Source organism: Nycticebus coucang, chromosome 1, assembly GCF_027406575.1.
Source record: "Nycticebus coucang isolate mNycCou1 chromosome 1, mNycCou1.pri, whole genome shotgun sequence".
NCBI lineage: Eukaryota > Metazoa > Chordata > Mammalia > Primates > Lorisidae > Nycticebus > Nycticebus coucang.
This window is the reverse complement of record NC_069780.1, coordinates 36,137,614-36,162,362: the sequence shown is the minus strand read 5'-3', so window position 1 is coordinate 36,162,362 and position 24,749 is coordinate 36,137,614. Positions and strand designations below refer to the sequence as shown.

The following is a 24,749-nucleotide window of genomic DNA, read 5'->3' as shown; positions in this document are numbered from 1 at the left end:
AAACCTTGAAATTCACTAAAATACTACCGAAAAATGATTTCTATAGCCTGGCTTAGTAATATTCATGTGACATTTTTCTTTTGAGTGGTTAATCTGAGTTGATTTACAAATCAAATAATGACTTGAATTCGAACACACCTGCTCTCAGACACACCAATGTGATGAGGCATCCACCCAAACAAGTTTACATCAATTTCATGTCGGGGCATTGGAGTTATTTGCTAAGGAGGATGTTGATTCAGCTTACTTGAGTGAGCAATTTACTCCTGAATTCTCCCCCAGTTTACTCCCTATCATGCCTGCTCTCAGCTCACCCTGGCTTCTCAGCTCCTTTCCTTTGATCTTGATCACCTAAACCACACAGAATTTCTCTCTGACTGGTATTCAAGAAACCCATGTGTCTTTGATTCCGAGCCTTCTGAGGCAGTCTTTTTGGCATACAGGATTTAGATGAGGAGCTTTAGCTCACTCTGTCAGAATGAATGTATTTATCTGAAGGCACGTTTCATGTTTCTGTTATGTATCTGTCTTTTCACCTTTGAATATTCATGTCGCTTTGCTTACGAGATTATTCAGTTGTGTAGTAACTCCCATCCTGATTGCAGAATGAATACACTGATTTAAATACACATTGTATGGTATTTTGAATTCTGTACTGCACCAACTCCCGTCTATAAATATGCAGAGACATTTATGTTAATGTAAAACAGCTGAGGCGCATTCCTTCCTTCTCCTTTCACCTCCTTTCCTTGATTCCTCCATCCTTATGATCATGCAGATTTCCCACAACCTTTACCTTGATTCCTAAATACTAATTTCCATGCCTACATTCCCACCATGTAATTATCTTGCCTACCTCATATTTTACTGAGTCAAACTGCTTTCTTCTCTTGAACAGATTTTTTTTTTTTTCTTATTGTGAGCAAAGCTGGAAACCCATTTACCATTGTAAATACCTGGCATGAGACCAATAAGAGAGTGGATTAAAAAAGATCTCTAGGGGCGGCACCTGTGGCACACTCAGTTGGTAAGGCGCCGGCCCCATATACCGAGGGTGACGGGTTCAAACCCGGCCCCGGCCAAACTGCAACCAAAAAATAGCCGGGCGTTGTGGCTGGCGCCTGTAGTCCCAGCTACTCGGGAGGCTGAGGCAAGAGAATCGCTTAAGCCCAGGAGTTGGAGGTTGCTGTGAGCTGTGTGAGGCCACGGCACTCTACCGAGGGCCATAAAGTGAGACTCTGTCTCTACAAAAAAAAAAAGATCTCTAGGTTTATGAAAACATCCATTTCTGCCATTGGCATCGCTGTAAAGTATTAACACTTTTAATATTTGTTTACTTACGCCTGTAGTCCCAGCTGAGGCTAAGGCAAGAGAATCACTTAAGCCCAAGAGTTTGAGGTTGCTGTGAGCTGTGACGCCACAACACTCTACTGAGGGTGACATAGACTCTGTCTCAAAAAAAAAGTTGTTGACTTAATAAGAAAAATATTTGCTTAGTTTCTTTAAATGAGAAACTAAAGAAATAGAAGTATATTTTAATATATTGAATATTTTTTAATGAGAGCTACAAAAATATCACAAAACTGGATAAATGTCAAAGACCTAAAAGCTGTTAATATTCTTTCTTTTTCCTCTGATTCAATGTAACTTTCATCTGTTACAGTATTAGAAAAAAAACGAGTTGACAGGTATTGAAAATTGGGTAAAATAGCCATTATTCCCCCAAACTTCCCCTGCCACTGGCTGACTTCAGTAGAATTGATATCCGAATCTGTGGCAACAGAACCTAATTCATAATGACTACGACTTGATGGTCTAAGTCAGCACTGATGTTCCTTTCTGAGTTGACTTTTAGGTCTCCTCCTTACATCTTGCTGAGTGTCTTAAACAAAATCCTATGTACTGTGGCCCAGAATCTGCGTCACTCTGAAAATGTAAGTTATTATTTATAAAATCACACCTCACCTAAACCAGAATACGGTGGTAAATGCTCTTCCAGAGTTTTCTTAGCTAAACCATCTTTTGAATTACCATTATCCCCCCCAAATAAAAACTGTCTTTTATTTAAACCCTTGTATCCACAGGGGGAAAAGGGAAAGAAAGGCAAAAAGGGGCCTAAAGGGGAGAAAGGAGAACAGGGTGCTCCTGGATTAGATGCGCCCTGCCCGTTGGTATGTCTGACTTGTGGACTGTCTCCAGATACCATGTGTGGGGGATGAGACTGGAGAAGAGCAAGCTGGAGGGACCTGTAACAGCAGGGTTTCTGATTGGGGTCATGTAACACGGACTTTAAGATGCCAGAAACGTCTATCTCAGGTTATCCTGATGGGCTCTGTATCTTGCCTCTGCCCACTGGCTCCGCCTGGTATCTAAACATGCAAGTCTCCCGGTGCAACTGGAACTTTAATGTGGGATCAGAAGAGAAACCAGCGCTATTCCATAGCCCACAAAAGAGGAAGCCGCTGTTTTCAGACAAGCCCTTGTATTCAGAATGTGCCTAGCTCCCCTTTCATTTTGTCCAACTCCACTAGATGTTACTTTTCCCTTCAGAGCTGCTCTTCTCCCGTCCTTTTATTATTGTCCTTTGTGTAGCAGAATTTGTGTGTAAGTGATTTCTTATGTTAGTAACATTATGAGTTAATCTTTACAAACAGGGATTCCGTGGCGTTAAGGGGGAAAAAGGGGAGCCAGGCCAGCCTGGCCTGGATGGGCTGGATGCCCCTTGCCAATTGGTACAGTATTTCTCTTTCCTACCACCCTGCATGTAGTTCCTGTGTTTATGACAAACTCGTCTCTGTCAGTGTAAAGTGGTGCTTGCTGGAGCAAGCTTTCCATGATAAACACTCTAGGCATGTGCATGAGCAGGCTCCTTCTGCAACTCTTGCAGAGTGAAGAGAGCAAGCATGCTTCTCTACCAGGGAATGCAAATCCATCCTGACGTTGTTCTCACAACTGACATGACCACCACTTCTGTGTTCTTTGGATTATTAATTTACTTAATAAATATTCAAAGATTACCTTAAAATTATACAAAAATATTTGATTTGAAGGTACTGCTAGGCCATAACTTTGGGGTTTACCTCTTAGTTTAACTTTTTGCTTTTTCTCTAAAAGAAATAAAAAATATTTTGCCTCTTCCACTAAATTTCTCTCAGTCTGTAAATAAGGCCAAACTTCCAGGAGTAAGATTCTGTTGTCAAGAGCTAACCAATTCAAGGGAGTGCTATTAAGAGACCAAAGGGAAGAAGACCAAACTTCTCTGATCTTCAAAAAATGTTAATAGTAGTACTGGAAGTCCTAGACAGAACAAAAACAACAACAACAATGATGACGAAAAAAATGATAATAGTCTGCAGCCCAACCCTCTTCTTTGTCACATAACCTTTTCAATTTAATGCCTCTCCTTTTGAAACTCACTTTCCTAAAGTAAACAGAACTCCCCTATCTCCATTGGCATGAACTCCAAATCCTCCTTATACTAAAATCTAAAATTCTACTGGTTGATCCTTCTCCTTGTACCAATCTGGCATTACCAGTTTTTTTTTTTTCCCAGATATTCAATAAAAATATTTTAAACTTCTTTTTTACATTTGAAAAGAAAATATATTCATATTTTCTGAGATATAAAGGAAAATGTTTATGGTTGTGTTGATGGTTATACTTGGTCTGCATGTTCTTGTATTAGTCTTGGATATAAGCATGCTTATTTAAAGAGAAATATATGTTTCTAAAGTCTTTTAAGAGATTGTATTTATAGGGAAAAAATGTATTCAGTTGATAATTATAGTTACAAATCTCAGTGTGAAGTACCTGGTCTTTTGTTTGCTTGGTGTTAATGACCAATTATGCTTTATAAGCATTTTTGGGGGGGAAAACACAGCATGCTTTCATAATATACCAACTCTTCCTATCTTTCTGATATCATTTGTATCTGAAGAATGCTTTCCTTTAAATTAAAATGCATTTTTGCAACACTTAGGAACCCCTTATTTTATTCAGAATTTATTAACTTCTGAAGAATTTAATGAAGAATAACATTAAATGATGAATGTTATAAATAACATTTTACCATAACAGTATAAACTCCTTGGGCAGCGCCTGTGTCTCAGTGAGTAGGGTGCCAGCCTACGCCAAGGGTGGCAAGTTCAAACCCGGCCCCGGCCAAACTGCAACAAAAAAATAGCCAGTTGTTGTGGCTGGCACCTGTAGTCCCAGCTACTTGGGAGGCTGAGGCAAGAGAATCTCCTAAGCCCAGGAACTGGAGGTTTCTGTGAGCTGTGTGATGCCATGGCACTCTACCAAGAGCAATAAAAGAGAATTGTCTCTACAAAAAAAAAAGTATAGACTCCTTATTTTTTAATTCAATTGAGTATGTTCTACTACAGTTACTTTCAATGTCGAAAAGTGAAAAATAATGCGAAGAGCTATAAACTTCAGATAGAAATGATTTATCATTGATTATTCATCGTTATCATGCATTTGGCCATAGTCCTTAATAACCAGGAAGAGAAGTTATTTTGATTTATTTAATAAAGATAATTGTGATATGTGTTTTAAAGAAATTAAATTCAAGAGAATGTTTAATTTAAAATAGTAATTTAATTAGTGTAGTAATTTAATATAATATTATTATAGTATAATAAATTAAATATAGTATAGATATATTACCTAAAGGTGTAGCTTTGAATGCAGCAGTATGCTTTATAAATTGCTTTTTCAAAATTAACCATAGATTTTTCTATTACTTGTGTATTTTCAAAACATATACTCACTCTGGAAAACATTTGAATGTTCTTCATTTAATTAATAGTGAGTAATATATTGGGAGTTGCTAATTAGTAAAAGACAACTATGATCAAAGCCACCTTATGGGTATATGTTCATTTTATAAGTCTCTGGGCATGTTAATTGTAAATTTTGATCACTCTTGTAAAGCCTGAGGAATTTTTTTTCTTCTCTTTGAAACAGGGGCCAGATGGATTACCCATGCCTGGCTGTTGGCAGAAGGTAGGCTTTACTGAATTATTTCTAAAAAGAAGCACAGCACTCTCCCTTTCACTGAACCTCACCTAGTGGAAGAATAGACCTTTTGAATTTGGCATTCTGATAATGGTTTGGTATTAAAAAGCAAAAGATCCTGGCTGGTACCCATAGTTCAGTGGGTGGGGTGCCGGCCACGTGCACCCAGGCTGGCAGGTTCAAACTCGGCTGGATCAGCTAAACAACAATGACAACTGCAACAACAACAAAAAAACAACTGAGCATTGTGGCAGGCGCCTGTAATCCCACCTACTTGGGAGGCCGAAGCAAGAGAATCACTTAAGCCCAAGAGTTTGAGGTTGCTATGAGCTGTGACAGCACGGCACTCTACCAAGGGCAACATAGTGAGACTCTGTCTTAAAAAAAAAAAAAAGAAAAGATCCCATCTCTAGAATATCTTTTAATCAATGTATTTACTGCTGACTTGTCCTAAGCTTATGGGTGAAAACTATTTTTAGCAAACACCGTGGTTTGGGGCTTTCCCCATCTTAGCTTTTCTTTGGAATGAAAAGGGGCAGTGCCTCTTGATAATGGTCTGCTTGTCTTGGTAAACTCTGTGTCCTTCTACTGTTTAAAACTGTTCATTCAACTTAATTGTTAGCACTTTTTCTATTTATACTTAATTACTTAGACAAACTGCTAATACATGGTAGAACCCTGTCAATATTAGTCACAAAGCTGGCTGGGCATGGTGCCTCAGGCCTATAATCCCAGCACTCTGGGTGACCCAAGGCTGGAGGATCACTTGAGCTCAGGAGTTTAAGACCAGCCTGAGGTCTTAAAGAGCGAGATCCTATCTCTACTAAAACAAACAAACAAACAAACAAACAAAACAAATAGATAAATTAGCTAGGCATTGTGGCAGGCACTTGTAGTCCCAGCTACTCAGGAGACTGAGGCAGGAGGATCACTTGAACCCAAGAGTTTGAGGTTGCTATGAGCTAGGCTGATGCTACGGCACTCTAGCCTGGGGCAACAGATTCTGTTCAAATAAACTAAAGAAAATATATATGTGTGTGTGTGTGTGTGTGTGACAAATCTGAGAAAGCAGAAAATATAAGCATGGTTTTTTTCCATGATGTCTTGATTTATCTAGGAGAATCTGATTAAACTTAAACTGGTGTCGTTTATGATATCAGTTTATTCTCATCTCTTTATGTGGCTACCCATAATCACTATGTATGTATTCTATAAGGGAAAGAATTCAGCCTTTATAGAGAACCTTCTATATAAATAAGGCTGTGCGATGAGCCCTTTCATATAGGGACTATTATGTCATTGAATGCACACAATAACCCTATAAGATCTTATTAGCCTCAGTGATGCAGATGAGGAAACTGAAATTCAGAGAGGTTAAGGGTCTTCCAAGAGCACACAGATGGTCTGTGACAGAACTTGGAGAGATAGAGAAGCCACATCAGAATTTTAAGCAGGGAAGAGATCTGTATGAGCTGTGCTGTTCAGGGAATGCTAAGCCTTTATGCAGCCATGGTGTGGTCCCAATATAAAGGACTGTGTGCAGGCTACTGAAGGATAAAGGAATTCCTCTAGGGTAAAACTGAGCAAGGAGGAAGTACACAAGCTGCTCTGATCATTTTGAATGTTTTCTCCAACACCTGTGGCTTAGTCCATAATTTTGGACAGGAGTCCTTCATTAACAAACTTACGGCAACACTAGGTAGGATCATAGAAGTAGGAGGGGGTCCCTGACTCTTTTGGTCACCTCTCACTTCAGCAGCTTACTGGCAAGGAATCCTGTGTAACTCACTTCTTTCTTAGCTAGGTTCACTCACAGCCAGGGAAAGAAAAACTTTCTCTCTCAGTAATGTCATTCATTCAGTAGCTTCCCATTCTCCACTTTCAGCCTGTCAGAAAATTAGCTCGATCACACCTGGGGTCAAGTGGGTCTGAGGAAGATGGACCTGTCATCACATTCTTCCTCACTTGAGACAGAATTTTTAATGCCATCCTGAGCTGGGATTACCATTTACTCTCCAACCTTTGTCCTGTAATCTAGTAGTAAAATGACTTTTTAATCCAAACCTTAGCATACTTTACAAAGCAGGAGGTGCCTTAGGCTTACCTTATCCAGCCTTCTGGCTCCGCTTAAACCTTGAGTTCAACATCTCGGTGCCCATAGCACAGTAGTTATGGTGCCAGCCATATGCACATAGGGTAGAGGGTTCGAACCGGGCCCAGGCCAGCTAAACAACTGCAACAAAAAAATAGCTGGGCATTGTGGCATGTGCCTGTAGTCCCAGCTACTTGGGAGGCAGAGACAAAAGAATTGCTTTTAAGAGTTTGAGGTTGCTGTGAGCTGTGATGTCATAGCACTCTACCAAGGGAGACATAATAAGACTCTGTCTCAAAAAAAAAAAAAAATCCAAGTTCATAATCATTTGGGGCCACTTCTGAATCACAGCCTTTTTTAAAAGGCATAATAATAATGGCAACAGGCAAAGAACTCATCATCTTTTTGGCTCATGAAACAGACAAACCTGGTCATAACATGAATGGCATTAGAAAATCAGAAATTTCTCTTTGCAATGTTCACCTTTCCACTGAATATGCTACAAAAGATTAAGGATGTCATGAATCTAGCATTTTCTTATATAAAGAATAACTGAACGATAAAACCTTAGTATTGCTTACCACACCCCTAACACACACGAATGCAAAGAAACAAGTAGAAATATGAAATGTTCTCAGAGTACTTACATAGCTATCCCAAATAGTCAAGTCAAATTATTTTTAAATTATATTTTGAAAATGAGGCCAATAGATTGTTTTCAGTGAGTCCTATTTTATGGGACCACCCTTTTAAAGACTGTTGTGTTTATTAAAGTATGAAGCACAATGGCCAATGTTTGTCTGACTTAAGGTTCAGATCTGGCAGCAGTGTAAAATCACTGTGACTAATTAACAAGTCCTCTTACTCATGCTACTCCCAATAAAAAAGATTTCTTGAAAAACTGTTTGATCTTTGTTTAAGTTACTTATCTTTCCAAATATAGTTCAGCGTTCTAAATTAGCCGACACAAAAGGGTTACCGAACTACATCTGAAGTCTAATGGTGTACCGATTCCCAGTGTAATCGGCATAGTGAATAAATGGCAGAAGTCATTGTTAAGAAATTACTTACAGGATATGTAGACGCATCAACCATCCTCATCTACAGGTTAGAAACTGCTTAATAAGAAATATCCTTGTAGCCTTGTCCTCGATGGTATTGCACCTGCATCTTTTTTAATGTTTCTCTAAATTATACTTTTTTCAGGCAGGGCTGAGAGGTTTATGGCAGAACCTCACCAGAGCAAAGTAACAGGTTTTTCGTTTTTTGTTTTTTTTTAAAGAGAGTTTTAAAATCAGGGGGAAAAAATAAGAATCTTTAAAAGATTATTTATCAAACATTGATTATGGCACCCAAGAGTGAAGCGGATTTAAAATTGGAGATAAGTGAGAGAGTAGAGAAAGAATACCTCCTGTAGGCATGAGTTTTGGCATTGGCATGAATGTCCAATGAACTCCTCTCTGAGGATCGACCTCCTACACACACCTAGTAGAGCATCTATTTTTCTTGAATGGTGAAAAACAAATGTTATGAATAAACTGATGGATGACTCTGGATCGGTCACCGCTGCTGAGGGTAGGGCGGCACCTGTGGCTCAAGGAGTAGGGCGCCGGCCCCATATATCAAGGTGACAGGTTCGAACCCGGCCCCGGCCAAAGCCTGCAAAAAAAAAAAAAACACTGCTGAGGGTAGGTGAAGAAGCCTCTACTACTCTCCTCCTCTGTACATTCTACTTTCCTCATTGATTTTTGAGGGGACATCAAGGAAGTCTCTAGGATCAGCTCTGTAAACCCATACATCAAGACCTCTGTTCCTCTGTCATCCCAGACTTAACCTCAGTTCCAGGAAAACCTTAACCATATGGCTGCTTAAAATGAAGAACCAAGGGCTGGGCAGGGTGGCTCACTCTTGTAATCCCAGCACTCTGGGAGGCTGAAGTGGACAGATCATCTGAGCTCGCAAGTTCACCTTTCCAGACTAGCCTGAGTGAGAGCAAGACCCTGTCTCTAAAAATAGCCAGGCTTTGTGGCAGGCGCCTTTAGTCCCAGCTAATTGGGAGGTGGAGGCAAGAGAATTGCTTGAGCCCAAGCGTCTGAGGTTGCTATGAGCTACAATGCCATGGCACTCTTCTGAGGGGAACAAAGTGAGACACTGTCTCAAAAAAAAAAAAAAAGGCTCACTGCCCATAGCTCATTATACACAGAGGCTGGCGGGTTCGAGCCCAGCCCAGGGCTGCTAACTAATGACAATTATAACCAAAAAACAGCCGGGCATTGTGGAGGTGCCTGTAGTCCCAGATACTGGGGAGGATGAGTCAAGAGAATCGCTTAAGCCCAAGCGTCTGAGGTTGCTGTGAGCTACAACGCCACAGCACTCTACTGAGGGTGACATAGTGAGATTCTCGTCTCAAACAACAACAACAAAAAAGACAGAGGAACCAGGGAAGTGGGGTGCCTTAGGTCACACTGGAACCTGTGATACACCTTGAATCCCTGTGAGCAGGCAGGTCTGTCTGCACAAGGTTCACAGCACAGCAGGGCTCACTAAAGGAAAGAGAAACCAAAAATCAAAGGGGCAGAGAGAGTATAGTCAAGTGTTACTGACGGCAGAATCGTTACCCTTTTCCACCGTTGTGTCGTGAGGCTTGGAGAAGATTACATAAACTTTGATTACAAAATGTAATTTAATTATGACATATGATAAAATCCTAATTTTCTGCTTTCCCAGAACAGCCACTGAGACAAAGACTTACCCCAAAATTCTTAATGTGGCAAAGGAAAACTGTGGGCTGAACCTAGTATGAAAATTTTCATGACATCCTGGAGTTTAGAAAAGTAATATAGAAGACGTAGGTCAGATAATCAATTGGCTCATTGATCAAAGACTTTATTCAAGGTTCTACCAGTTTTCTTAAAATATAATGTTCATTTAAAATTTTTATCCAAGACTAATACTAATTCCACGTATTTGTCTTTTTTGTTGTCTGTTTTCCTGCAGTGATGAATCTAACCTTCCAAGCATGAAGTTGTATATATAATGGTCCACTTTTTATATTTATAGTTGAAAACTGCAGTGCAGATTTTACAAGTCTGAGATATGTTTACATAGGGCTGCTTCTACGTGTTGGCAGTAGTACACATCTTTTCTCCACTTACATCTGAAAGGGGGCAATCTGTGAAACCAGCGCGAAGCCTGCAAATTATAAATCAGTATCTCTCTCTCTAATGTGAAGATATGTATTTATACGGACAGATCAGTGATGGAGGATGATTATACTTGCTATTTTCTTACTTTGGGCTTGTTAATTGCATGGACGAAAAGTGCCATGAAATAGTTTACATGAAATTGTGACCAAATATGAACTCAAAGCTACAAAAATATACTATGCTGACCACTTTCAGAGTTTATTGTTGCATTCCCCTTCACCTTCCCTATTAGCACTGATCCACGCCCACGCCACCTCTTGAAGCTGACTAAAAAAGCATGACTGTGTGCCACGCCTGCTTGTTGTGCAACTACATGGATGCTAGCATGCTGCTCATGAGTCCTTTGATTACATCTGAGTTTTTATTCCTTCTGTCATCTCAAGGGGGTTACACCGTGGCTTATTGCCAAAAAGAGATAAAGGTGGTGGAGAGCGCACACACAGTTTGTCTTGTATTTTGAGGGAGTTGCCGTCCCGATTGCTCGTCTCCAGCTTCCAGCATTGTGGGCTCATGGGCCACCTTGGTTGAAATATCAAGGGGTTGAGCCTGTTACTGCTGCCAGTTTTCCTTGGGCTGCCCTTGGCAGTGAAGACATGGGAAGAAGACTGCTTCAGCATCCAGCACTGTCTCGTGTGACCAAGTAGGAAAGAGGTTTACAAATACAAACACCCAGAACTGCAGAAGTTTTTAAAAAATACATTGAATGCCAGCAAGTGTTAATATGGGTGGTTTTGGAAGATAACAAGAGGCATAAAGTACTTCTTCCAGGATAGGAGATTCTTGGAATAGCACCCCCTGTCCCTGAGAGAAAAGGGTACGTATATCCCACCAAAGCTCAGGTTGCTGAAGAAGCAGCACGCTCTGGGAAGGGGTCAGCCCAAAGAACCTCTCCTGGAGATGGAGGGGAGTTCACTGGTACAATCTCTACCAAAGCTGATGTGAGAGCTTTCCTTTCTTCTAAGATCCAACCATATCAAACATTTTCTACATAGTTTCTAGAAACAGTAAGATATTTCCCATTCATTTTAATCCTTTTTCTTTTTTTTCTTAGTCCCAGAAATATTTAGAAAATATTTGTTTTAGTTTTCGTCACATCTGTTTTGAACAATTTTTTTAGAGAAAAGCCTTCATGATAATTTGTCTCCAACATTCAAAATGAGCTTTTACTAATTTCTTTCTTGTTTGGGCTAATGGAAGAGAATAGAAAAGAACCTATATTTTCACTTTAAGCATTATAAAGCATGAAAGTTAAGCGGTTTTTTTAGTACCTTTTGACTGTTTTACATGATGAATGTAACATTCATAAAGATTATCAATTAATTTAAAGCCAAGATTTTGTCACATTTGATAGTATTAACTAGTTTCTATTTCTTATGGTTCTAAGTTTTGTCCATATTTAGATTTCTTTCTCTTTTGTTTTTACTTTTCTACATGTTTGTCTTATCTTTTAACCACAGACCAAATCTGAGATCTCAGAAAGCTGTGAAGTCTAGTTGCCATAAAGGGAGTATTTTTTCATCTTTCTCAAAAGTTGCCGAACTGTATTAGACTGAGCACTTCTTTGCACAGTAAAGAGTTGGTAGCATGTTTTGAAATGGCTTATCCTTAGTGGAAGGATCACATTCAGAGAAATATTTTCAATTAGTAGTAACCTTTTCAGCCCATTAAAGAATTTAATTTCTCTTCTGTCTCAATGCCATTTTGTGGGAAGATTTCTAGTTTAATGCGTAGGTTTTTGCCGCCAGAAGGAAATTTCCCTCACCTTTGGCTTATGGTGACAATAGTTAAGCTGTAATTTGAAGATAAGAATCCTTATGATCTCTTTAATTTTATGTACAAAATGATCACTCATACAAAATGCCATCATCTTTTCTTTTTCTATTGAGTTTTCAAGGTTAGATAGACATTTAAATTATTACATCAGTCTAATTGGTTACACATCTAGTAACATTCCACTAATGTTAAAATAAGGGAGATCATTTTCTAACAATTCCTTCCATGGCATGATGTTAAGATAAGGTATTGCTCAATGTTGGAAACAACTTGTCTTAAATGATTTGTAAAATGAACTGGAGGGGGGAAGATACATTGTCTTCAGGAAAACAAACTAGAGTCTCTTCAGAAAGTCCGGTGGCTGTATTTCTTCCTTTCTGTCTTTCTGCTCCTCTAGCAGAAAGAGGTATTGAGATGGATCACTATTTAAAACTTGCACAGCTTCAAAGGGGAATATCTCAACATCAAAAGAGAATCACTTCATGTATAAAAAAAATTTTTTTTGAACACACCCCTTTAAAGAATGTTTTTCTGTCCTGTGCGTGTATTGGGTTTTGCTCTATAACTGATTTGATGCCATTGACTTATTTTGTGATTAAAGTTGTAAACTTCCATTTCATTTATTTCCTTGGAAAAAACAAAGTCCTCTTTGTTCATTGCTAGGTCTTGAATGCCATAGATAACCTTAAACTTGTGGTTACTAAAATATTTTCAAGCATCTGTTTTGTCATCAATACAGTGAAACCTCAAATAATTTCTAAATGATCTAATGACTTATGTTTGTTGATATATGTTGGTAAATAACATATATTTTCCTTAAGGATTTCTTTTGATTTATACTGTTGATAGAGCACTGAGAAAAATATATAAAAGATACATTGGAAATAAGGCAAGGTCAAGTTGTATTTCTATTAAAACATTTCTGAAGGATGCCAAATTATTTTGTTTCAGATTTAAAATTGTTTTCCATTCATGTCAGTTGGTGCTAATGTCTAATTATTTTCTTTTTTTATTATGGACAATGCAACTATTATACTGTGGGGTAATTTCATTTCTCTAATAGCATTCCTAAATAATTAATGTATGATTTTATATTTAAAGTTCATGAATTTGCTATAATTATGGTTCAATGACTAGCCTTTCTTAATGTAAAACAAAACAATGTACCTACAGATGTCATGTGTTAACTCGTATCAGGGATGCCCTTGTTTCGTGTTCATTTCATATATAATATGCCTTTATCAACTTTGATTCATCTCTCCTTTTACGTTCATTCATCTTTTCGATTATATAATTTGATTTAGCATGACAAAATCAGTGTTAGAGAAGTCAGTACACACCACAGACAGTACCTAGTACACAAAGATGCTTAATTTTTTTTCTTTTAGTTTTCACTGTTCATTATCAAAAGCAATCTTGGAGGATTTTTCTTTCTTGCATTATGGAAGACATGAGAGCATCTTTAATTTTTAACAGAAGAAAGGTCTTGTTTTTGAACTTACAGTCTGTGCATATGATGTTTTAATGGGACAGCAAGAACATATGCATCCAGTAGTTTATACTACATGTTCTTTGTTTAAAAAAACATATATGTGTGTGTAGATACAGATATGCTAGTTTAGAAAATGGTCAAATCAGCACGTCTGTAACCTATGAAAAAATTGCCTTTGGTATCTTATATTTTTATCACTTAGGAAATTTGCTTAATTTCCAAGGTTTTATTTTTGAAGTTACTATTGAAGCATGGAAAGTTATCATTTGTTATCCTTTTATATATTGTCTTACCCTGAACTGGATTATACTTGTGTGATGGTGTTTTATTATCATCTAATAAGATCATACAAGACATACAGATGCACATTTTTGAAACCTTGTTTTTTTCTTATTTCTTAGTAGTCAAATTATATTAATATTTCACACCACCAAAAGTAGGACTTTCTAATTTCTACCAAAAAAAAAAAAACCTATTATCTCTAAGAAGTCAAGTCCATAGGAACTTTTATCTTTCAAAAAATACTAGAAACAATCATGTGTGATTCTGACTCTTATAATCATACATCCCTAGTGGAATTAACATACTTGACCAATTATGATTCTGCTAAATTGTTTTAGAATATAGAAACCTTCAGTCCCTAATTCTTCTTCTTTTTCTTGAAATACATTTATATTGGCTAGATTTGTTACATGTCATAGCAAAGATAATCCTCTAACTTAAATTTTTGGTTTTGCTAATCCAATAATAATAAACATTTTAATAGCTTTTTTATTTAAAAGTATTTAAAGGCATAAATTTGCCTATGCTTCTTACTGACAGAACTGTCCTTTTGGGAACAGGAAGATTTTTCATCCTGAACCATTATTTGTGATTTATTGACTATTTAACATAAAAGTATCAACATTTCTCAAAATACAGTTGATATTCTCACATATCTCAAAAATAATGAAGTGGATTCACAAAAGAATGTCTTACATATTGTTGGCATTTATGTGAATATTCTTTATACTGTTGTAAATGTTTCATTCAACTTAATAACATGTTAAAAAGATGTATGTATCTGATTTTTCTTTAGAAAATATTATATTTTTATTTGTATTTTTCACATTTTAAAGTTCATCTCCATGAGCAGCTATTTTTATATTGCCCAAAATTCACATAAATACAAAATAAGTGAAAATGACAAAAAAAATTTTGGCAAGATTATACTGCATTTTTCTAAAATGTTTGTGGGCCAGTCTCATGTAATTGATTATTCTAAGAATGTGTTGTATCTTATCACTGTAAATATGGCACAAACCTGTTTATCTCAGTAGTGTAAATAATTGAAAGTTGAATTCTCCCTGTTTGATTTCTTATTCAATTTCATTGTAATTTCTCTGGCTGCCATTACTGAATCAAAAGATGCATGAGGCTTTTGATTTGCAGTTTTGGAGATAATTGCATTTGTGTTCAGTTTCTAATTTGTTTTATTTCCTTTATAAACTTGTTTTCAGGGTTCCTAGTTTGTGAGAAGTTGATCTTCAGAATTATTTTTACACTATTTATGACTCATTTTCATGATGTAAAAAGTGTGTAATTATTGCAGTATTAATCCAAACGATACTGAATTGTATTGTTATAAAGCTTTATTGATGTTGATGAAAACTCTGGCCTGTTTTCTTTCTCATTCTCCTCTGCCAGCTCTTCCTCCTCCCCCTGATCATTAATGATGATTCTCAAGGCTCTGACTTTTCATCCTTTCCTTTGCTTTTGCTCTTCTCTGCCACGCATTCTCTCTCTCTCCAGGAGAGCTCATTCATTTCCAACAAGACCAAGTTTCTGTCTTCATCACAGACTCCTTCTGAGTTCCAGACCAACTGATATAGAAATGTCCATTTCGCTATCCCACAGATACTTGGCATCTTCACCTCCCCCCTGCTTCTCTCCAGACAACCCCATCATAGCGAATGGTGCCACCTTCCCCACCTGCCATCCAGGCAAACAAGATGGGGATCTCAAAATCGTTATGGAAACCTCCCACCTCTCATCACCCTCCCATCCCCTCACACACAGCATTACCAATGCCCTTCAATCCTGCCTCCTAAACCTCTCTCAGAGCCACCCCTTTACACCATCCCATTACCACTGCCTCAGTTTTGACCCTCCTTATTTCTCTCTTGGACTTTTAAAAAAGCCTAACTGGCTTCCCTGTAACTAATACCCACCTCCCTTCTACCTCACACCCTTCATCATAACCATAGAGAATTGTGACTCAAAGAAAGCAAATACAACCACTTATTTATAAATTCATCCTTTCATTTCATTTTACATAGTCTTTGATACAAATTTTAAAAACATAAAGAACTTACATAAGTAAGTTTAAAAATAAGAACTAGGAAAACCATATATAAACATAGTTGAAGACCACAAAGAAAGTTATAATGAAAAGATACTAACACATATAATTCTATGATAGCATTAAATTGAACAACTGATGTGGCTCTGAGCTTCCTGGTGACCATAGCAAAAAAGGGGAATAAATCAATAACACATGGACATTATCCAAAAGGTAAAAACACACCAATTACTTCAAAGAATCAAACCTAATTGAAAAGATTTTTTCATGTGAGATTTCTTATAAAGGATACCCCTACAGTAAATAGAGTTTTTTGTTTTTGGAGACAGTCCCATTCTGTTGCCCTAGTCTAGAGTGCCCATGGCATCATAGCTCACAGCAACTTCAAACTCCTGGGCTCAAGCAATCCTCTTGCCTCCGCCTCCTGAATAACTGGGACTACAGGCACCCGCCACAATGCCCAGCTACTTTTTCTATTTTTAGTAGAGATAGGTTTCATTCTTGCTCAGGCTGGCCTTGAATTGCTGAGCTCAAGCGATCCTCCCGACTCAGCCACGTAGAGTGCTAAGATTACAGGAGTGACCCACTGCACCTGACCTCATTTATTTCTTTTAAAATATTTCTTGAGAACCTGCTATGGGTTGGGCTCATGCTTGGTTTGCTATCTAGTGAAGGAGACAAACATACAGTTTGTACCCATCTGAGAAGTGTTTTAGCAGTGACAAGTGTGAGAAATTATATCAACTTGGTGGGAAGAGATGTTTAGTAAGTTGACATGTGTTGAGTCTTGGGAGGATAGCAAGTATTCCACAGATGGGTGGTGGGGATGCAAATGAAGACATCCCATGGCTAGGGAGCATGGAAAGATCACAAGCAAGGGTTGATGACTTGCATGGCTGATGCTATAAAACTGGGCACAGGTTGGATCACAAGAGGCTTTTTACTCAACACAAAGCTATCAGCCTGGTGATGGGACACTGAGGAGTTTAAGCATGATTAAATTTCCTTGAAAAACTATTTTTAGGGCTCAGCATGGTGCCAGCCACATACACCAGGGCTGGCGGGTTCGAATCCAGCCCAGGCCTGCCAAACAACAATGACAGCTACAACCAAAAAATAGCCGAGCATTGTGGCAGGCGCCTGTGGTCCCAGCTACTTGGGAGACTGTGGCAAGAGAATCACTTAAGCCCAGGAGCTGGAGGTCGCTGTGAGCTGTGATGCCACAGCACTCTACCCAGAGGCGACAGCTTGAGGCTCTGTCTCAAAAAAGAAAAAAAAAAAGAAAAACTATTTTTAGTGAAGCTGATTTGGGCACATATGCTTGGCTTACATCTCAAAACACTATTAAACCCTACTGTGTTAGGCTGGGCATGGTAGCTCACACCTGTAATCCTACTCTGGGAGGATTGCTTAAGCTCAGGAATTTAAGACCAGCCTGAGCAAGACCCCATCTCTACTAAAAATAGAAAAATTAGCTGCCCGGGCGACGCCTGTGGCTCAGTGAGTGGGGCGCCGGCCCCATATACCGAGGGTGGCGGGTTCAAACCCGGCCCCGGCCAAACTGCAACGGAAAAATAGCCAGGCGTTGTGGCGGGCGCCTGTAGTCCCAGCTGCTTGGGAGGCTGGGGCGAGAGAATCGCGTAAGCCCAAGAGTTGGAGGTTGCTGTGAGCCGTGTGACGCCACGGCACTCTACCGAGGGCGGTACAGTGAGACTCTGTCTCTACAAAAAAAATAAAAATAAAAATAAAAAAAAAGAAAAATTAGCTGCCCAAGGTGGTGGGCATCAATAGTGCCAGCTACTCAGAAGGCTGAGGCAGGAGGATGGCTTGAACCCAAGAGTCTGAGGTTGCTGTGAGCTATGACACCATATCACTCTACCCAGGGCAACAGAGTGAGTCTCCATCTAAAAAAAAAAAAAAATAACAAAAGTTGCAACAACAATAAAACCCCCTGGAACTTATGAATTTTATGAATGTGAATAATAGGTAAAACAATGCTCACAGTTCATTTGTGGCATGCTGGGTAAGGGAAGATGTGCTAACATGTTTTCATATAAAGTAGAGTGGAATATCATCTAGTAATTTCATTGCAGGGCTTATCTGTATCTTCGTGCACTGTGTGTAGTGTTGTCCACTTACCATCGGATGTTTACCTTCTACATCTTCTTTCTTTCAATTTGTGTGTATTGGCTTTTCACTGTCCCTCCAGGTTAGGAAGCTACTTATAGTATGGGAATTCTCAAACTTCAGCATTGACCAGAATTACCTGGAGGACTTGAGGAAACACAGATTGCTGGGCCCCACTCCTTCAGTTTCTGACTCAGCAGATCTTGGATGGGATTTGAGAATTTATATTTCTGACAAGCTCCTAGACTAGTGTTTTTCAACCTTTTTTATCTCACAGCACACTGGAACCTGTAGTTAAACTTCCACGGCACACTTAAATTATGTTGATCAAAAAAAGAGCAAAAACTGGGCGGCGCCTGTGGCTCAAGGAGTAGGGCGCCGGTCCCATATGCCAGAGGTGGTGGGTTCAAACCCATCCCTGGCCAAAAACAAACAAACAAACAAACAAAAAAGAGCAAAAACAGAAAAGAATACATTTACTGTGCTTGAAATTCTTTTGAAAATAATTTAATTAATGATGTTCAAAAATTTTCATGGCACACCTATGATCCTGTCACAGCTCAGCAGTGTACCACAGAAAACTCGTTGATAATCACCGTTCTAGAGCCTCAACTCTTGGTTAGGCAGCTGCCCTCGGTGCTGCCTCACACTTGTGCTTCATTTATCACAGCACTTCTTACAGGCTGTTACAGAAATAGAGATGTCTGTGTTGTTTGTTCGTATGTCCTTAATATCCAACATGTGACTGTCACCCAAAAGATAAGTAATAAATGCATGAAAGCAATTACCCAAGGAGATACAGAACAAGTCATTCAGGGATAATATAAGCAGCTGGGTGTGTAAATGTGCTATACAACAGAGAGCCTATAATTCACGTTAAAATTTGGATCAGAAAAAAAAATTTGGATCAGAATTGATAGCAAAGAATCCCTCAAGAAAAGAGACATAATTCTATGTACATTTTTCTTTCTATTCTCTTACAAATTATAATATCAACATCAAAACAAGGATAGCAAAAAATACTTCAGTGGGGGCTGTCCTTCACTTCTTCTGGACCAAGCTGTATTTTCCAGAAAACAAGTGCCCTATAATACAGTATGGATGTTCCACAAATAATATCTTCAAGATGAGAATGCGAACTGTAATGCCTGTGAAAAGGATAAAAGCCACAGCTTTCATAGGACACGGTTTGGACAATGCTGCAATTATTATTGCTCTATTAATAATACTGCCGCTCTAATGTTGCAGTATTATTTGCTCTAACTCAGTCAAAACCTGCTGTAGCTGAGGTATGCAGTCTGCCAAGGTGCCTTGCTGCTTCAGGTCATAGGAGATGTTCCAAGGAGTGACTCGATTCAAGGCTGTCTTTCCTCAGAACTTCTTACTCTCTGGTGCTCCTTTCCACATCTCCACTCTCCTCTCACAGCTCCATCGAGAAAGCGAGGAGTCACTTCTTACCTTGAATTGAAGACTGATTCCGACTTCCATCCAAACACCTAATTCAAGGACAATGACAAGATCTAAGAATCAGAAAGTCCCAATTGGGAAATGTTTTCCAGGGGGGTACAAAATAATTGGTCAACTAGTTACCAACTTTTCTAAATTATGACTTTAGACTTCACAAAGTAAAGGAAACGCTGGAATGGAAACAAGGAGAGAAAATGAGTCACGTTTATAATGAGCAAATCTATCAAGACAGGAATACTGAAAACAAAAGAAGGCTGAGAAGACAGGAATACCGAACAGCCGGACCATGGAAGAAACGGCGTTGACTTCATCTGCGGTTGAAATGTTTGGTAGGCAGACAAGCTACCGACTATCTTAGCCTCTTTGATGTTGAGTAGCTGTAGAGTTTCCTGTGCTATTCCGTCTACCTTCAGAAAACAAAAATGAACATAAACACAAGTGACAGCAGAAAAACTGGGTAAGGATGTTTGACTAGATAACCCGCCCTTTGATAGTTTCAGCCACATAGACTGCACGTGTGGGCTGTTTTAAATCTGTTATCTGTAACTTACTGCCATAATTGGCTCTCATTTTCTTCTGTGATTCATCTAACAATTTTGGTACTCCTCTGAGAACTCCACAACAATAAAGCTATCTTTTCTACTTTTAGGGCTAAAATATTCATTAATTTTGAAAGAGTACTCTTCTCCCTGACTAATCACCATTCCCAAAAATATAAGCAAGAAGGAAAAGGCTTAATTTATGTCCTATTTGATACAAAAAGAAATATATAGAATAAGAGAAGGGAAATTAAAATATAGCATTGATAAAATTCAATAGTTATTCTCTGATTAAAAAATAAAATAGGCTTGGCGCCTGTAGCTCAGTGGCTAGGGCACCAGCCACATACACCGAGGCTGGTGGATTTGAACCCGGCCCAGGCCTGCCAAACAGCAATGACAACTACAACAACAACAAAAAATATAGCCAAGCATTGTGGTGGCACCTGTAGTCCCAGCTATTTGGGAGGCTGAAGCAAGAGAATTGCTTAAGCCCAAGAGTTTGAGGTTGCTGTGAGCTGTGACACCACAGCACTCTACTGAGGGCAACACAGACTCTGTCTCAAAATAAATAAATTAATTAATTAATGAATTAAATTTAATTTAATTGAGTTTTCCTTAACCTGATATAAGGATGAACACATTAAAAACCTAGAGCAAATAACATTTCTTGATAGCAAAAATTTAGAAACATTAATTTTCAAGTAAGGAACAAGAAAGGGGCCAGACACAGTGGCTCAGGCCTGTAATCCCAGGACTCTGAGATCAGTTGAGGTCAGGAGTTTGAGACCAGCCTGAGCAAAGTGAAACCTAGTTGGTCTCTACTAAAAACAGAAAAATTAGCTAGGTATGGTGATGGGCACCTGTAGTTTCAACTACTTGGGAGGCTGAGGCAGAAGGATCACTTGAGCCCAGGAGTTTGAGGTTGCAGTGAACTAGGCTGAGGACATGGCTCTCTAGCTGGGGCAACAAAGTGAGACACTGTCTCAAAAAAGAAAAAAAAAAAGATATGTAGTATTACCGCTCCTATTAAACAGTGTATCAAAGGTCTCCACCAATGCAATTAGAAAAGAAAAATAAGGTAAAAGGGTTGAAAAGAAAGAAAACTGCCTATATTAATATTCTATGGGTGCTGTAACAACTTACCAAAATTTAGTGTCCTACAAAAAGGCCTAAATACATCATCTTACAGTTCTGTAGTTCGGAAGTCCAAAATGGATGTCACTGTGCTAAACTCAAAGGGGCGGCAGGGCACATTCCTTTCTGGAGACTCTGGGGACAGTCAGTATCCTCGCCTGCACGGCTTCCAGTGCCTTCCTGCTTTCCTTGGCACATGGTCCCCTTTCTCATCTTCAAAGGCAGCAACATTCGGCCAAGTCCTCCCATGGTGCCATCTCTCTGCTTCTCCCCTCTTCTGCCTTCCTCATTCACTTTTTATGAGGTGGTGATTACACTGGGCACACCTGGATAAACCAGGCTCAGCTCCTATTTTAAAGTCAACTGGTCAGCATCTTAATTCTCTCCGCAACCCTAACTCCTCCTTGGCATACAGCATAACATGGTCTAGGTGTTAGGACACGGGCGTCTTTGGGGTGTCGTTATTCTGCTCACTACACTGCCACTACTCACATATTATTTGATTGTGTAGAAAGTTAAACCTAAAGAAACTAAAACTTATAAGATTTTATGGTACTGTGGTCTTCTGAAAACTGTAAGTGGTTAGCACAACATTGCTTATTTTTCCAAAAATAAAGATGCCATTGGCATCTCATACGTTTCACATGCCGTACTAGTAAGAATACTTAACATTTTTCTTATTATGGGAATACTTAAGTATGTATTGACTTCATGTATCTTCAAAATATTATGTTGTTTTTTTTTTTATTTTTGCTGTTTTTATTTATTTCAGTTGGCAGGTTGTGTTTTGCTTTGTTTTGTTTTGGCTGTCTGAGGATTTCCTGAGAGAACATGGGACAGGATACTGCTATTATACACTGTCACACTTAATCCTTATACCACTGAAAAGTAAATATTATTCTCTCTTTTATAAATAAAGCTGAGAGAGAGAAGTCAGATCAAGGTTACCAAGTAACGAAGGGACCAAGTGAGGGTTTTAACACAGGGCAATAGTTACAGCTGTTTCCACTCTGCCCTCTGGGAGGTACACCAGTGGTGTCTTTCGATTCTGAGATTACAGGATTCCATATATGGCAAATGACAATAAGCTGTAATAAAGCCACCTTATATTTCCATAGAATGTAGTATTTTTTAAATCATTTCCTATCAATTCTGATTCTCTCAGTAACTATGTAAGATAAATAACAACATATTAATATTTTTCATTTGAAAAAAGAATCTAAAGAGGTTGAGTGACTTTGCTAAGGTGATACAGCTGTTACTAGAAGAGCCTAGAATCCAAACCTCCGAACTCTTAGAACATGATCCTTTCACCAAGGACGTGAAAGCCTTGAAAAGCAGACAGTGTCACCAAGCCTTTTTTTTTTTCCCCAGCAGTGTCCTTTGTAGACCAGGATTTTTTCCCCCCAAGTCTTTTTTTTTTCACTACATAAGTTTATTTTATTTTTTATAAAAAAATGTATAACACCGGCACCTACTTTTAAATCAATTAATTTATGAAACCATTTTCTTTTGTAGAATACACATTGGCATTGAGACAGTTTAAAGAAATGTAATGGCTATCGGCTTTCCTTTCGCTATTCCCGCCTCCCCGCCCCTCTCTGTCTTCTCTGCACTGGGAGCAGCTTTCCTGCCAAAGCCCCCCACCCCTGAAAATGTACGCCTGCTCAAAGTTCATCTCCACCCCCTCCTTGGTCAAGAGCACCTCTCAGCTGCTGAGCCGACCACTGTCTGTGGTGGTGCTGAAACGACCAGAGACACGGACATGAACAGATGAGAACCTCAGCATCTTGGCAGCCTCACGTTCCCTGGCCTCACTTGTCCCTAGCCGCAGCTTCCAAACCAGTGCTGTTTCAAGGGACATCAGCCAAGTTCAGTGGGGCTGGGGCTGTCACAGTTGGTGTGGCTGGCTCTGGGGCTGGGATTGGAACTGTGTTCGGGAGCCTCATCATTGGTTATGCCAGGAACCCTTCTCTGAAGCAACAGCTCTTCTCCTACGCCATTCTGGGCTTTGCCCTCTCGGAGGCCATGGGGCTCTTTTGCCTGATGGTGGCCTTTCTCATCCTCTTCGCCCTGTGAAGGAGCCGTCTCCACCTCCCATAGTTCTCTCTCCCGTTCTCCTCTGCCCTGTGTATTCCTTTCCCATACCTCCCCAGGCAGCCTGGGGAAAGTGGTTGGCTCAGGGTTTGACAGAGGAAAGGTAAATAAATACTGTATTAATAAGAAAAAAAAAAGAAATGTAATGGCTACCTACAAAAAAATTAGTTTTGATTGTTATATCCCCCTTCCCCCAAGTCTTTTTAATAATCATTTTCTGTGAAATGTTTTCAGGCAAGAAAAATACTTAGTTTAAATTTCCATAATTTTCTTCTTTTTAAAAAAATATGAGGAATAAAGTATTTCTAGAGTGATCTCAATTGATGTTTGCGAAGTTTTTTTTTGGGGGGGGGAGGGACATCCAAAAGACAAGTAATTTAGAGGAGAAGGACTCAATTGCAGGAGCCAACTGGCCTGTATTTGAATCCCTGTTCAATCAGTTACCGAGGCAAGTTATCTAACCTCAGTGGGCCTCAGTTTCTTAATTTATAAACTGGGAATTATAAACTTAACTACCTCAAGGTAGTGAGTTAATACATATAGCTAAGGTCAGAGCTTGGCCCAGAATTGGCACTCAGTAAACCACTAGCTACTGTTCTCTTCAGAATAAAATAAAATCTCTGCAGATGTATTACCTTAGTAGAATGTCTGCCTTGATTAGAAAGTTCTCCTCTGTGGCTTGGTGCCTGTGGCTCAAGCAGCTAAGGCACCAGCCACATACACCTAAGCTGGTGGGTTTGAATCCAGCCCAGGGCCCGCCAAACAACAATGACGGCTGCAACCAAAAAATAGCCCGGCATTGTGGCGGATGCCTGTGGTCCCAGCTACTTGGGAGGCTGAGGCAGGAGAATCACTTAAGCCCAGGAGCTGGAGGTTGCTGTGAGCTGTGATGCCACAGCCCTCTACCCAGGGGGACAGCTTGAGGCTCTGTCTCAAAAAAAAAAAAAAAGAAAGAAAGAAAGTTCTCCTCTGTATTAAGAAAGTGAGGTGTTTGTTATTCTTAAAAACTAAAAGCTTTTTCTTGCATTTCATTGACTGCTTTACTGTCCCAAAAGTATCTGTATATACTAAGTGTACCAGCTTAAGCACAAATTCTGATTAAAAAAAGCTCAGCAGCACCTGTGGCTCAGTGAATAGGGTGCCGGCACCATATACCGAGGGTGGTGGATTCGAACCCGGCCGCAGCCAAACTGCAACAAAAAATAGCCAGGCACTGTGGCAGGTGCCTGTAGTCCCTCCCAGCTACTCGAGAGGCTGAGGCAAGAGAATCACTTAAGCCCAAGAGTTTGAGGTTGCTGTGACACCAAGGCACTCTACCAAGGCCAACATAGTAAAACTCTGTCTCAAAAAAAAAAAGAAGAAGAAGAAAAGAACCTTGAGGTAGGGATGTTTTGCTAAATATCTGCCCCTGTTTTTGCACAGCCTAGTCAAATCGCTGGTCAAGCTAGACTCCCAAATG

The 24,749-nt window shown here is 39.3% G+C and overlaps 1 protein-coding gene, 1 long non-coding RNA gene and 1 pseudogene across 3 annotated transcripts in view; 2 read left to right on the top strand and 1 right to left on the bottom strand.

Moving 5' to 3' along the window:
* Positions 1-15,232, top strand: part of COL25A1 (collagen type XXV alpha 1 chain) — a 535,414-nt gene extending 520,182 nt beyond the window's left edge. The window contains exons 35-37 of the mRNA XM_053564529.1: positions 2,655-2,732; positions 4,969-5,007; positions 10,109-15,232. Of these exons, the coding sequence (XP_053420504.1) occupies positions 2,655-2,732; positions 4,969-5,007; positions 10,109-10,111 (120 nt within the window). The 3' untranslated portion in view covers positions 10,112-15,232. The remainder of the gene's footprint in view (positions 1-2,654; positions 2,733-4,968; positions 5,008-10,108) is intronic.
* Positions 15,233-15,883: 651 nt separating this feature from the next.
* Positions 15,884-24,749, bottom strand: part of LOC128567374 (uncharacterized) — a 30,393-nt gene continuing 21,527 nt past the window's right edge. The window contains exon 4 of the long non-coding RNA XR_008374888.1: positions 15,884-19,546. This is a non-coding gene — a long non-coding RNA (uncharacterized LOC128567374). The remainder of the gene's footprint in view (positions 19,547-24,749) is intronic.
* Positions 22,791-23,427, top strand: LOC128567259 (ATP synthase F(0) complex subunit C2, mitochondrial-like; annotated as a pseudogene). Its single transcript, XR_008374840.1, has one exon. The product of XR_008374840.1 is annotated as an ATP synthase F(0) complex subunit C2, mitochondrial-like (transcript).